This window comes from Tupaia chinensis, unplaced genomic scaffold (genome assembly GCF_000334495.1).
Source record: "Tupaia chinensis unplaced genomic scaffold, TupChi_1.0 Scaffold145652_1, whole genome shotgun sequence".
NCBI classification, from domain to species: domain Eukaryota; kingdom Metazoa; phylum Chordata; class Mammalia; order Scandentia; family Tupaiidae; genus Tupaia; species Tupaia belangeri.
In genome coordinates, this window is record NW_006205509.1 from 3,340,473 (window position 1) to 3,352,592 (window position 12,120).

Sequence of the window (12,120 nt, forward strand, 5' to 3'; positions counted from 1 at the left end):
CACTTTGTAATTGTAAAACAAAATGTTGCAGGTGTTTTGTTGACATTCTCAATGCTTCTTAAGTAAATATATATATTTTTTTTAATTAGGAAAAAAAGACTGGGTACAACAGGTGGCATGGTGGTTAAGGTACTGAATCTTACATGGCAGTTAGAGTCCTGGACCCAGAGGCTTGAAATTCGTGTGTGTGTGTGTGTGTGTGTACCCAAAATCCTGAGAGAAGAATGGAGGAGAAGAGATTGTGGTGTGGCCGTTCCTCCGGGTGGGGTCATTTCTCACTTTTTATCTCGCTATTTCTTGGGGAGCGTAAGGTGCTGTATAACAAAAAAATCTCTCTCTTAGAAAAAAGACACATACTTTATAGTGGGAAATTATATTTGCTTGCTCCCATTTTTCAGAGTGAAGTAAGAGAAAAGAATTTTCAGAAGGATCCACATTCCTTCCTTCCTTAATTACTTAATGTGTGAACCAATGAATATTGAGAACTTGCTACTTGCTAGGCTCCATTTTAGGTGCTATTTGTTTAGGACAGATAGCAAGAGACCCACTTATTTTTCTTATTTGGTTATTAAGGAGTCTTGGATCTTGCCAGGCATCTTTTGGGATAGGAGCAAAGGGGGAGGTGGGTCTCACGGTGCCAAGATGGGACACTCTCAGGATGCAGTGGGATGTTGCTAGTGGTCTGAAAGGTCAGTTTACACTTTGTGCATTGACAGAAGCAAAAAGGAGAGCAAGAGGCAAAAAGGGGAGGGGTAGAAAGGGCAAGAAACCAGGGAACAGAGCAGTAGCTGCAGAAATGACTGGTGACATTCTGAGGATTGTCTTGTGTGGTACCTGGTCCCCCAGTGGATGGGTGTCACCTGCTCTGCAGAGGTTTCTCCACCTCCCTGGACTGAGAGTAGGGCACTGGAGAAGGAGAAACTAAGGCCTCTGATTTGGAAAAGGAGAATGCTGAGCCAGCGAGTGCCCATTGCTCTTTCTGCTGCCCCTTCCTCTGGTGACTTGTCCTCCAGGGGAGGAAGCGGAACCTGGGTCAGAAAGTAAGCTGGGACTTCCTGGCCAGCATCCTTCTCAGAGCAGCCTTCACCTCTTTGTTCTTCAGGCTGTAGATGAGGGGGTTTAGCAGCGGGGTCACGACACTGTACTGCACGGAGATCACTTGTTCCAGGACTGAGCCGGATGCTGGAGTCATGTACCTGGAAGGGAATTGCACAAGGAGCAAACTGAGCTCAGGATAATGGCAACAGTGCTGTAGGCAGTGACAGTCCATTTCACCCCTGCCAAACTCTGCAGAGACTCTGCATAGGCTGTCCTCAGAGCTGAGTCAACTATCTCTACTGGCAGCATCTGGAAATGACTGCCCGCTCAGTCCTTTCTGTCTTTAAATGACTCCGAACATGAGTGACCCTACAGAGAAAGTTTTAGAGCTTCACCAAGGAAAAAGGAAGTTCTGCAGCAGTTCAAGAGCTGCAATTACAGTAGAGCTGATAATGATTTCAAACATTTACATATCACTCCTTTCTCTGCAAAGCATCTTTTCTCGTTATGATGATATGAGCATTCCCCTTCTTCCCTCTCTATATACACAACACTACAGACATACCATTTGTGATGGTTCTTATAAAATGTGTGCTTAGTTCACAACTGCTGGTATTGACCTAGGTTTTATGTCCTTGGGAATTACTCTCAAAATCATACTATATTATTTTTTACAGTATTTAGTGGAACAAACATTTATCCTTTTTTGGATGTGTTTTTCTTTGAATTGGAAAAGAAACCAAGGCTGGTCAAGAAAGTGGGAGTTGAAAATGTTTTAAGCACAAGATGTAATTCCAAAATAATAATTAGATTAAAATGTTTGAGTATGTCTTGTTATGTGCCACTGGGAGTATTTTCTAAAAGACACTGTTATTGTAATTACCATTAGGATTATTGCTTACTATGAGGGCATCATCATTATTGGAGTAAGTAAAGATTACCTCAAGAATGTTCCTTGTGAGTTCTGGTGTATTTGATTGAAAGACAGACACATTTTACTGTTATTTATTTATTTTTTTTAGAGGTTTTTTGCTATAGGGCACGTGCGCTCGCCAGACAGAGACAGACAGAGAGATAGAAAGCGAGAAATCACCCCCTAGGGAGGATGGTCACGCCGCAATCCCTTCTCCTCCATTCTCCTCTCGGGATCTTGGGCACGCATGCACATGCACCCAGCGTGAGTTTTAAGCCACCAGGTCCGGGACGCGAACCGCGGTCGACTACGTGGGAGTCCAGCGACATAGCCATTACGCTAACTGCTGGTTCCCTTTACTGTTATTTTTAATAGTCTAATTTATCCATCCTAACAGTTCTGTAAAGCAGAAAAGGAGAAATCTTATTCCCTATACAGCATATGAAGGAACTGAGCTAAATAGACATGAAGATATTTGTCCATAGGTTCAGGTGACGTCTCTTGGACTTATTTTTTAAAAAAATTTATTGCTGGGACCAGCAGTTGGCTTAATGGCTATGTTGCTGGACTCCCATGCAGTTGACTGTGGTTTGAATCTCAGATCCGGTGGCTTTAACTCACGCCAGGCAAGTGTGTGTGCATGCCCAAAATCCCAAGAGGAGAATGGAGGAGAACGGATTGTGGCATGACCATCTCCCCTGGGGGGGAGATTTCTTCCTTTCTGTCTCTCTGTCTCTGTCTTTCTGGTGAGCACATGTGCCCTATAGAAAAAACCTTTAAAAAATTATTATTTCTGAGGTCAGCAGGTAGCATGTTGGTTAAGGCACTGGACTCTCACATGGCTGACTGTGGTTCGAGTTCTGAACCTGGCAACTTGAAAAACACACTGGGCATGTGTGTGTGTGCATTCCCAAAATCTCAGGAGGTGAATGGAAGAGAAGTGATTACAGCATGGCCATCCTTGCTGGGGGTCTATTTCTCACTTTCCCTCTCACTGTTTCTCTCTCTGGTGAGTGCATGTGACCTATGTCAAAAACCTTAAATAATTACTGTTACAGAGGACATGTATACCTTAGAGAGACAGAGAGAGATGGAGAGAGAAAGAGAAATAGAGAGAACCCACCTCCCGAATGTGGCATGGTAATTCCCCAATTTCTTTTCTTCTATTTCTCTATGCTATCAGGACTTTGGGCACACAGGCTTGTTTTTAAAGTCTCCAGGTTGGGATGTGAACCATGGATGGCAATGTGGGATCCAGCTTCCTGTGCACAGGGCTTAACTGGTGTGCTATGGGGTCAGCCCCCCTCCCATATAAATGTATGCAATTATCTACAGAGAAAGAGTGAGAAAAGGAGAGAGTGAGATAAAGGGGGGGAAGAGAGAGAGAGAGAGAGAGAGAGAGAAAAGACAACAGGATCTTGCATGCTGCTGTCTTCTGTGGCTCATCAGCCAGCTAGGATCACAAGCATACCTGGTATGTTCAGATTGACTCGGGATCCAAACCTGGGGTCTTTCCATATAGCTTCAGTATCACTGGCCCTATGGCTTGTGCTACCACGATCAGACCAGGACTCTTCTTTATCATCCATTTCCACTTCCTGATTTCTTACCAAGTCATAATTAGGTGAAAAATGTGTTAAACGACTTAGGTAAATGCACACTCAGTTCACTAGCAGAAAGCACAGACCTTGACTATTCTATCTCCTAGGGAGGGAGGACTTACCAGCTACACTTGTATATATTTGAGAGGAGCATGGTGGAAAAAAGCATGGCACGCGATTCAACTTACGGCTCCATTATTAACTTGTACTGAGATTTGAGAAATTATCTAGTTAATCCCCAAGCTCAGGTTCTTTACCTGACAGTGGGGTTAATAATATCGCTTGTACAGTGTGATGCAGGCTAAACTGAGCTCGACCACGTAAAGCAGCTGGTGTACAGTGGGTGCCTAATGAGTAGTTATAGCATAAACAAGCTTTGGAGATACCATTTTCTAGCAGGAAAGAAAGATGGTGTCGGTTTTAAGGATTGGATTTATTTATTTATTCATTTATTGTCTAGCACTGAATAAACATCTACAAAAGGCTTCTGATTTCCTCTTTAGAACTGCTAAATCATAGGTTAGTAAAGCAGGAAAACCTTTGTCTAAGTTCATTTTTCAGAGTAGACATGTGAAGTCTTGAAAAAAACATGTGAAGTCTTTACTACTAACACAGCTAGTCTACATCAGAGTCAGACTAGAGCTTACAGTTTCTGAATTTCCGACTATTTTGCAAAGCTCCATTCTACAGAACAAGGCCACTTAGGGCAAGAGATATAACACGCTCATATTCCGGGATGTAGTGTAACATACCTGAAAAATCCTGAACCAAAAAAGATAGTGATTACTATGAGATGAGAAGAGCAGGTGGAGAAGATCTTGCTCCGACCCGTGGCAGAGTTGATCCTCAGGGCTGTCACGATGATTCGACTGTAGGAACTCAGCAATGGGACAAGGGTGCTCAAGCCCACAATTACCATTGTGGCCAGAATGATGATGATGCTGGTGTAAGCGTCAGAACAGGCCAAAAAGAGCACTGGGGGAAGCTCACAGGCAAAACCATGGATGCGATTGGGACCACAGAAGTGCTGCTGAGCCAGGGGGAGAATGTTGATTAGGCTGGTCCCAATTCCTAAGGCGCAGCATGCCATGACCAGGCCAGCACACACCCTCTTGTTCATGACCATCACATACATCAGGGGGTGGCACACAGTGTGAAACCGGTCATAGGCCATGACAGAAAGAAGGCAGGCTTCAGTGCCCCCACAAAATAAAACCAGAGCGATCTGGGCAAAACACCCAACAAAAGATATAGTCTTCCACTTAGAAAGAAGGTTCTCTAGCAGTTTAGGCACAATGACCGAGGAATAGAAAGCATCCAGGAGGGAGAGGTTTTTCAGGAAGAAGTACATGGGGGTGTGGAGGTGGGAATCTGTACTGATCACCACCACCATGAGCAGGTTCCCTGAGAGGGTCAAGAAATAAATCACCAGGAACAGTACAAAGAGAAGTGCCTGGAACTGGGGGTTGGTGGATAGTCCTAGGAGAACAAAGGCTGTGACTGTGGTGATGTTGCTAACTTCCATGGGCATTCAGATGTCCTTTCGGAGACACAAGAACTGAAACAAATGCTCACATAGGTTATCCCTCCAGAGCATACCTAGGGATGAGGCATCCTGTGTAAAGCTTCATAGTTAACCCAGGACAGAAGATGTAGCAGAGGCAGCCCATCCATATCAGCCCTCACTGGTCTACTGGTTTTCCTCAGTGTTTCTACTCAGGGCAGTGGCAGTAATTTATTGACTGAGTTGAGTAAGAAGGGTGAATCAGACCTAGAAAGGAGAGAGAAAAGAGCAGGGATTATTTATACTGGAGAAGAAAAGGGAACTGAGGACAGAGACCATAGTATTGAGAAATTGTATTATCCAGTTTCAAGAGGAACTGAGCTGACACCACAGGGCTGGTTGACATGGTGAATAAGCAGTAAACATTTTGGTTGACCATCTAGCTGATAGACCATGATGACTGTTGGAATGAGGGAGAGAAATATTGTGACGCTTGGTGACAGTGCAAGTCCTTTTTCTGCCACTGTAAGTCCATGAATAAGCCACTTAAGTTTTTCATTTTAAAAAACAATCTGGGAAAATTGGATGATTTTAAAGTCCATTGCAGGTTAGATACTCCAAAGATGGGGAGACCGTCTTCCTTGGTGTCTGCACTAACTAGAAGCCCCATCTTCCATTTTGTGTCAACTCAAGCAGAAGTGGCATGTGAGTGTGGGGGCCCATAGAAGCCAGGCAGGGAGAAGACCTCATGATGGAAGTGAGGGTCATTCATAACAACCATTTAGGATTTCTACAAGTGCATAATGTCCAATGTTTTCACCCTAATCACAGGATTCAACATGAGAGTGCACAGAGACAGGGCTCGCCTCAGCTGGCTCCAGTGGGTTTGGATAGAGCCAGATCAGACTCAGACCATCTTCTGTGTATCACAGGGATGCTACATGACAAAACCGATAAATGAAAAATGGGAGGAGAGCTGGAAGAAGACCTGGTAAAATGGACAGTGACAGGGTTTAGTCTAGACCAGAGGAAGGTAAAGTGACTACTTCCCCTCTCACTGATGGTAACTCAGAAGGTTATAAATGAAGATCTGATCTCTAGTCACTCACAGGTTCCCAGAATGGATAGTTTAGAAGCTAGATTTGAATAAGAAAAAGTCTTGTTTTCACCTGGATGCCCTAGGCCAACAGCAGATGCCTTCAGTGGAGGATACCTGTGTGGCATCCTTTCCAACACTGGAGCCAGAGTCACAGGTAAGATTAGAACTCTGTGGGTTCCCTTAGGCTTTATCCTTCTTTTATAGAATGTGAGGTGGAACTTCTGAGGAACGATCTATTCCTATAGTCTTTCTGTCCAAGGGGGAGCAATCTTGGCTCTGCCTCCCAAATAACAATGGCCAGAGGGACTTGATCTCTGCTCAGAGGGACCTTGAAGAGTGAGGGAGGTCCCCAGAGAGGCCCTTAGCAGAAGGCCTGTTCTGACTCTGAAATGGCTCTCCAGGGTTACCTACTCTTTTCTGTATTACTCTTATTTCAGTGGGTTGCATCATGTAAGAGAGTCCTGGGTGGCCAATGACTTATTTTTTCCCCTACTTCTACCTTTATTGAAAAAAAAAAATGGTGGCCGATAGGTGGTCTGGTGGTTAAAGACGTTGAACTCCCACACTTGCTTTCTCACTTTCTCTCTCACTCTCTGTGTCCCTCTCTGATCAAATTAAAAAGAAAAAGTAAATAAATAAATAAACTTAAATAAAAATAATTTTTAAAAATTTGAACAAATATTTTTTTAACTTAAACACTATTAACACTGAACACATAGAGTAGCTTAATGTATCAAAATGTGAAGTTTAAGTTACCCAAACTGTTTTGACTTTATTAAAAGAAAAATTCTGGGGTCCAGCAGGTGGCATCATGGTTAGGGTGCTGGGTTCCCACATGGTGACGACCATGGTTTACCTGTTTGCTTGACAGTCACACCAGTCTTGTGTGCCTGCGTGCCCAAAATCCAGGGAGAAGAATGGAGCAGATGGCTTGAGGTGTGGTCATTCCTCCTGCTGGGGGTGATTTTCACTTTCTCTGTGTTTCTCTCCAGCAAGCACACATGCCCTATGGAAAACCTAAAAAAAGAAAGAAAGAAAGAAAGAAAGAAAGAAAGAAAGAAAGAAAGAAAGAAAGAAAGAAGAAAGAAAAATTGTGCCTCAGACTCTTGTCATGATGATTAGCAAAGTAAGGAAAACACACTCAAATCATAATTCTACAAAGTCCCTGTTCAATTGGATTATTGGTGTGTCAAGTGTTAGACTTCATACAGGAATAGCTACAATGCAATGATTCCTTCAAAGATGCATTTTTTTTTTTTTGGAGAGATTTTCGCTATAGGGCGCGTGCGCTCGCCAGACAGACAGAGAGAGACATAGAGACAGAAAGCGAGAAATCACCCCCCAGGGGGGATGGTCACGCCACAATCCCTTCTCCTCCATTCTCCTCTCGGGATCTTGGGCACGCACGCACACGCGCCCGGCCTGAGTTCTAAGCCACCGGGTCCGGGACGCGAACCGCAGTCAACTACATGGGAGTCCAGCGACATAACCATTATGCTAACTGCTGGTTCCCATGATTCCTTCAAAGATGCATTTCTCAAGTCATATGCTTCCTTAGATGTAACATTAAGAGAAGAATTTAATCTTTCTAACAAGATAACATACTGTAAAAGCCAGGACTAGTTCTCTGATCACTGCCTGGTAACCAGAAACACACTTGTCTATGATGAATTATTTCAAATTAAACTGAAGAGGACTTCCTGTTATGAACTGAAGTCTGAACTGAGATATCTGATAAACAGTTAGAACTTAATTCACTTTCACTCATTTAAAAAAGTGTAGAAACTAATCAGTGTTTGAAAACTTAGGGGTGATGCTGGAATGGGCAGGGATGCCCCAAATCAGGTCCATGCCACCTGCTGCAAAGAGATAAGACTTGGTGAATAAAGAAAAGAACTTTCCAATGAGGCCAGCACTAAGGAGAGGACAGACCTGAGTCCATAACTGTCTCTGTTGTACTTGACAAGATACAAAGCTTGAAATAAAAGGACAAGGTTTATTTTTTGGTCATAGGATATATAGGCTTGACACAGAGAGAGAGAGCGAGCAAAAGTAAGAAATCACCTCCTGGGGGGATGATCATACTGCAATATCTTCTCCTCCATTCTTTTCTGGGATTTTGGGCACACCTGCACATGTGCCTGCCATCATTTTCAAGCCAGCAGGTCCAGGACTCAAACTGTGGTTGGCTATATGAGTCCAGCAACTTAACCACTAGGCCACCTGTTGGCCTCATGGACAAGTTTTTAAGGGAGAGAAGGAGAGATAAAGTCAGAAAGCATCTTCCACCCCAGGGAGCATGGCAACACTACAGTCCCTCTCAGGATTTTGGGCATGCATGCACATACATTAAGTGTCTTTTTCTTCTTTTCTTTTTCTTCTACTCCTCTTCTTCTCTTCTTCTTCTCTCCTTCTTCTTCTTTTCTTCTTTTCCTTTAACTCATCTGTATTTGTTACCACCTCTTTAAGCAGAGAATAATTTGGCACACTTCCATTCATAAGCTTCACTGAGTTACTTTTCCGTGGCTTTCAACATATTTAAGTTGGTTTATAATTATATTCCTCTAAATACTTTTCTTTGGAAAACAAGCCCTGTGGAGAGTTCCTCCCTCAAGCTACTTCAGTTTAACCTTTGTCTAAAGGACTAAGACTAATATCATGCAGAACTGGTAACTACGGGTTATGGGATGTTTAAAAAGTAGATCTAAGGGGATGAAACCGAAAAGCATTTTAACAAATAATTCTTTCAAAATCAGGTATATGTCAGAACACTTTAACAACAAAAGATTTGATCTACTAAGAAATCTGGTTTGGACAGCTAAAAACTTTTTTAGACCACAAAGTTAACATTAGATTACACATCTTACAACAAACATTACCTTGATCTATTAAAACAGGCTGATGTGAAACTAGAAAAACATTATTAATTCTACTTTAGTGCCTAAAATATCACAGTATCACACTCAGAAGTAGAAAGAAATCTTATCTTTTCCTTATGTAGTTACTATCATGCCTTATAGGTGTTTAGAATGTTAATAAAAATAACAAAAAACAATTCATATATATATATATATACATATATATATATATTTATTTATTTATTAGAGGGAATGAAGATAAAGCATTGAACACATATGTAAGTCATTATTCAGGCAGAGCTTAATCTAGTTCTTCCATGCATGATGTCCACCACCCCTCTGATGAAATTCAGATATTCAGGAATCAGCTTCTCACAATTGTCCATGATGAAGACTCTGTGTAATATAATTTAATGTTGCTCTTTTTCTTCTTGTTTTCCAACAAGTCAAAAGGAGCACATCTTGGAGTGGAAAGAAGAACTCTGAATTCCAACTGTCCCTCAACTGAAAAGTGCTTCACTGCCAAGCGATCTTCCCAGTCATGGTCAAGCTCTTGTAGAATTCTCTATACTCGGAGATGGCTACTGAATTTGAACTGTGAAATATTGCTTTCATTGACTAAAAATGAAGATTTTCTGAAGAGTTCTCCCTCTAGAATAATTTCTAGTGGAAAAGCAGAAACCCAGGTCCTTCCTGAGATGCCTACTGAACTTGAACTGTGAAATATTGCTTTCATTTACTAAAAATGAAGATTTTCTGCTGAAACTTCTCCCTCCAGAATCATTTCTAGTGGGTAGGGCTATCTCTGTTTCCTTCTCTCCATTTCTCTGTCTCTTTGTGCCTTTTAATAATAAAAAAAAAGATTTATTTATTTATTTATCTTTTAAGGTAAAGTATTCTCTAGGTTCTCAAGTCCCTCCTTTATTGTGCTGATTTGTGCCTTTCCCTATCCCATTTAGGAAAAACACAAACCCAGGCCCATCCTGATATGGATACTGAACTTGAGCAGTGAAATACTGCTTTTTAAAATTAAAATCTAAAGGTTTTTTAAATTATCTTTTTCTTTATTTTTTCTTTTCCTTTTTTCTTCTTCTTTCCTCTTCTCTAATTCTTTTACTTTTTTCTTTATCTTTATTCCTTGGCTGCTCAGCCTCCACACACTGAGTGTCTAGATAGGTCCAAATGAAGAGGATCCAAACATCTGAATACAATTAGGGTCAGAATATTTCTTAGTTTCCACTGAATCTGATGCACAAGGAGTGAAAAACGGAATGGAATAGAGATTGCAGATCACCTCCTCCTGCACGCCTCTAAATGCTAAGATTGAATTTCAAGAATTAGGAAGAAATGTACCGTCCATCAAATGACCAGAAATCACCGTAGGGTCACAAGAAATACGGGAAAGCAAGAAAATACTTCTCTTCCAAGGGAAAAGAATAACTCCTCTTCACCCTCAGACAGTACAATGAAATTCATGGACATGTCAGATAAAGAATTTAGAATATTCATAGTGACAAAGCTAACAGAGGTGGAAGAAAAGATAGACAATATACTGCAGAAGAGGCAGAATAAAGGAGTTGATGAGTTCCAGGAGGTGAGAAAATTCTTATGAGATATGAAAGAGGAAACACATACCATAGAAAAGAATCAAATAGACCTGTTAGAGATGAAGGCTATAATACAGAAAGTCAAAATCTCCCTCTCAAGTATTAAAAGCAGACTAGATCACACAGAAAATTGAATCTCAGAGATTCTTCATGGCTCCTGTGAACTAGTTATTTCAGGGAACAAGAGAAATGAAGATTTTCTAATTCAGCCTCCAGCAAACAAGCTAGCATGGTAGGAGCCCCTCTGGCCTTCTATCTCTGTCTCTGTCTCTCCCTGCTTCTGTCTTCTCATTTTTTTTGGTAATTTTTCCTTTTTATGATTTTTTTTGAGAGGCTTTTGCTATAGAGTGCATGTGCTCACCAGAAAGACAGAGAGACAGAAAGCGAGAAATCACCCCCCAGGGGGATGGCCATGCCGCAATCCCTTCTCCTCCATTCTCCTCTCGGGATCTTGGGCACACATGCCTGGCATGAGTTTAAGCTGCCGGGTCTGGGACTCGAACCATGGTCCACTACGTGGGAGTCCAGCGACATAGCCATTATGCTAACTGCTGGTCCCAAAAGAAAAACAATAAATACAATTTTTTTCATTTTAGTTTGCCTTTTTGTTTCTCTTTCTTTGTTGTTGTTTCTCTCTCTCTTTTTCATTTTCTTTTTTCTTGTCTCTCCACTCTTCAATATCCATTTAATGTGTTTCTAGATAGATCTAAGGGCACTGTAGCTAAACATCTAAATACTATTAGGGTTAACATATTCCTCAATATCTACTGAATCTGCTGCACCAGCAAACACAACAGAACAGCAAAGAGATTCCAGATCACCTTTTTCTTCTTGCTCCTGAACATTCAGATTGAACTTCAAGAATTAAAAAGAAGCACATCATCCATCAGATGAGAAGAAATCACCACAGGACCACAAGAAATAAGGGAAAGCAAGAAAATACCTCTCCTCCAAGGGAAAAAAATAACTCCTCTTCATCCACAAGCAGTTTAATGGAAATCATGGAAATGTCTGATAAAGAATTTAGAACATTCATAATGGTGAAGCTAATAGAGATGGAAGAGAAGAGAGACAATGAATTGCTAAAGAGAAAGGAGAAAGAAGTTGATGAGTTCCAGGAGGTGAGGAAATTCTTGCAAGATCTAAAAGAGAAATTACAAACTTTACAAAAGACTCAAATGGAACTGTTAGAGATGAAGTCTATAATATAGGAAGTCAAAATCTCCCTTGAAACTATTAAAAGCAGACTAGATCATACAGAAAATAGAATCTCAGACGTAGAAGAGAAAATTGCTGGCCTAGAAAAATCAACCACGAAGACAGAAAATGGCCCAAAATTTGAGAACAACATACGAGAAGTACTAGATACCATCAAATGTCCAAACATCTGGATAACTAGCATTCCAGAAGGTGAAGAGACCTTGACATTGACAATCTATTCCATGAAATCTTGCAAGAAAACTTTCCAAACCTAGAGAGGCATTCAAAGATCCAGTCCCA

At 41.4% G+C, this 12,120-nt stretch overlaps 1 protein-coding gene across 1 annotated transcript; it reads right to left on the reverse strand.

The window, feature by feature from the left end:
* Positions 1-1,027: 1,027 nt before the first annotated feature.
* On the reverse strand, positions 1,028-5,092 carry LOC102484489 (olfactory receptor 8S1). Its single transcript, XM_006168243.2, has 2 exons — positions 4,305-5,092; positions 1,028-1,196 (listed from the first exon to the last, which is right to left on the reverse strand). The coding sequence occupies exons 1-2, from the start codon at positions 5,081-5,083 to the stop codon at positions 1,034-1,036; spliced, it is 942 nt and encodes a 313-aa protein (XP_006168305.1). The 5' UTR covers positions 5,084-5,092; the 3' UTR covers positions 1,028-1,033.
* Positions 5,093-12,120: the final 7,028 nt, after the last annotated feature.

Excerpts from the sequence above, each read along its gene's own strand:
- LOC102484489 (XM_006168243.2), bottom strand. The coding sequence starts at position 5,083 with ATGCCCATGGAAGTTAGCAACATCACCACAGTCACAGCCTTTGTTCTC. Across the intron at positions 1,197-4,304 it reads TTTGGTTCAGGATTTTTCAG|GTACATGACTCCAGCATCCG; the intron begins GTATGTTACACT and ends ATTCCCTTCCAG.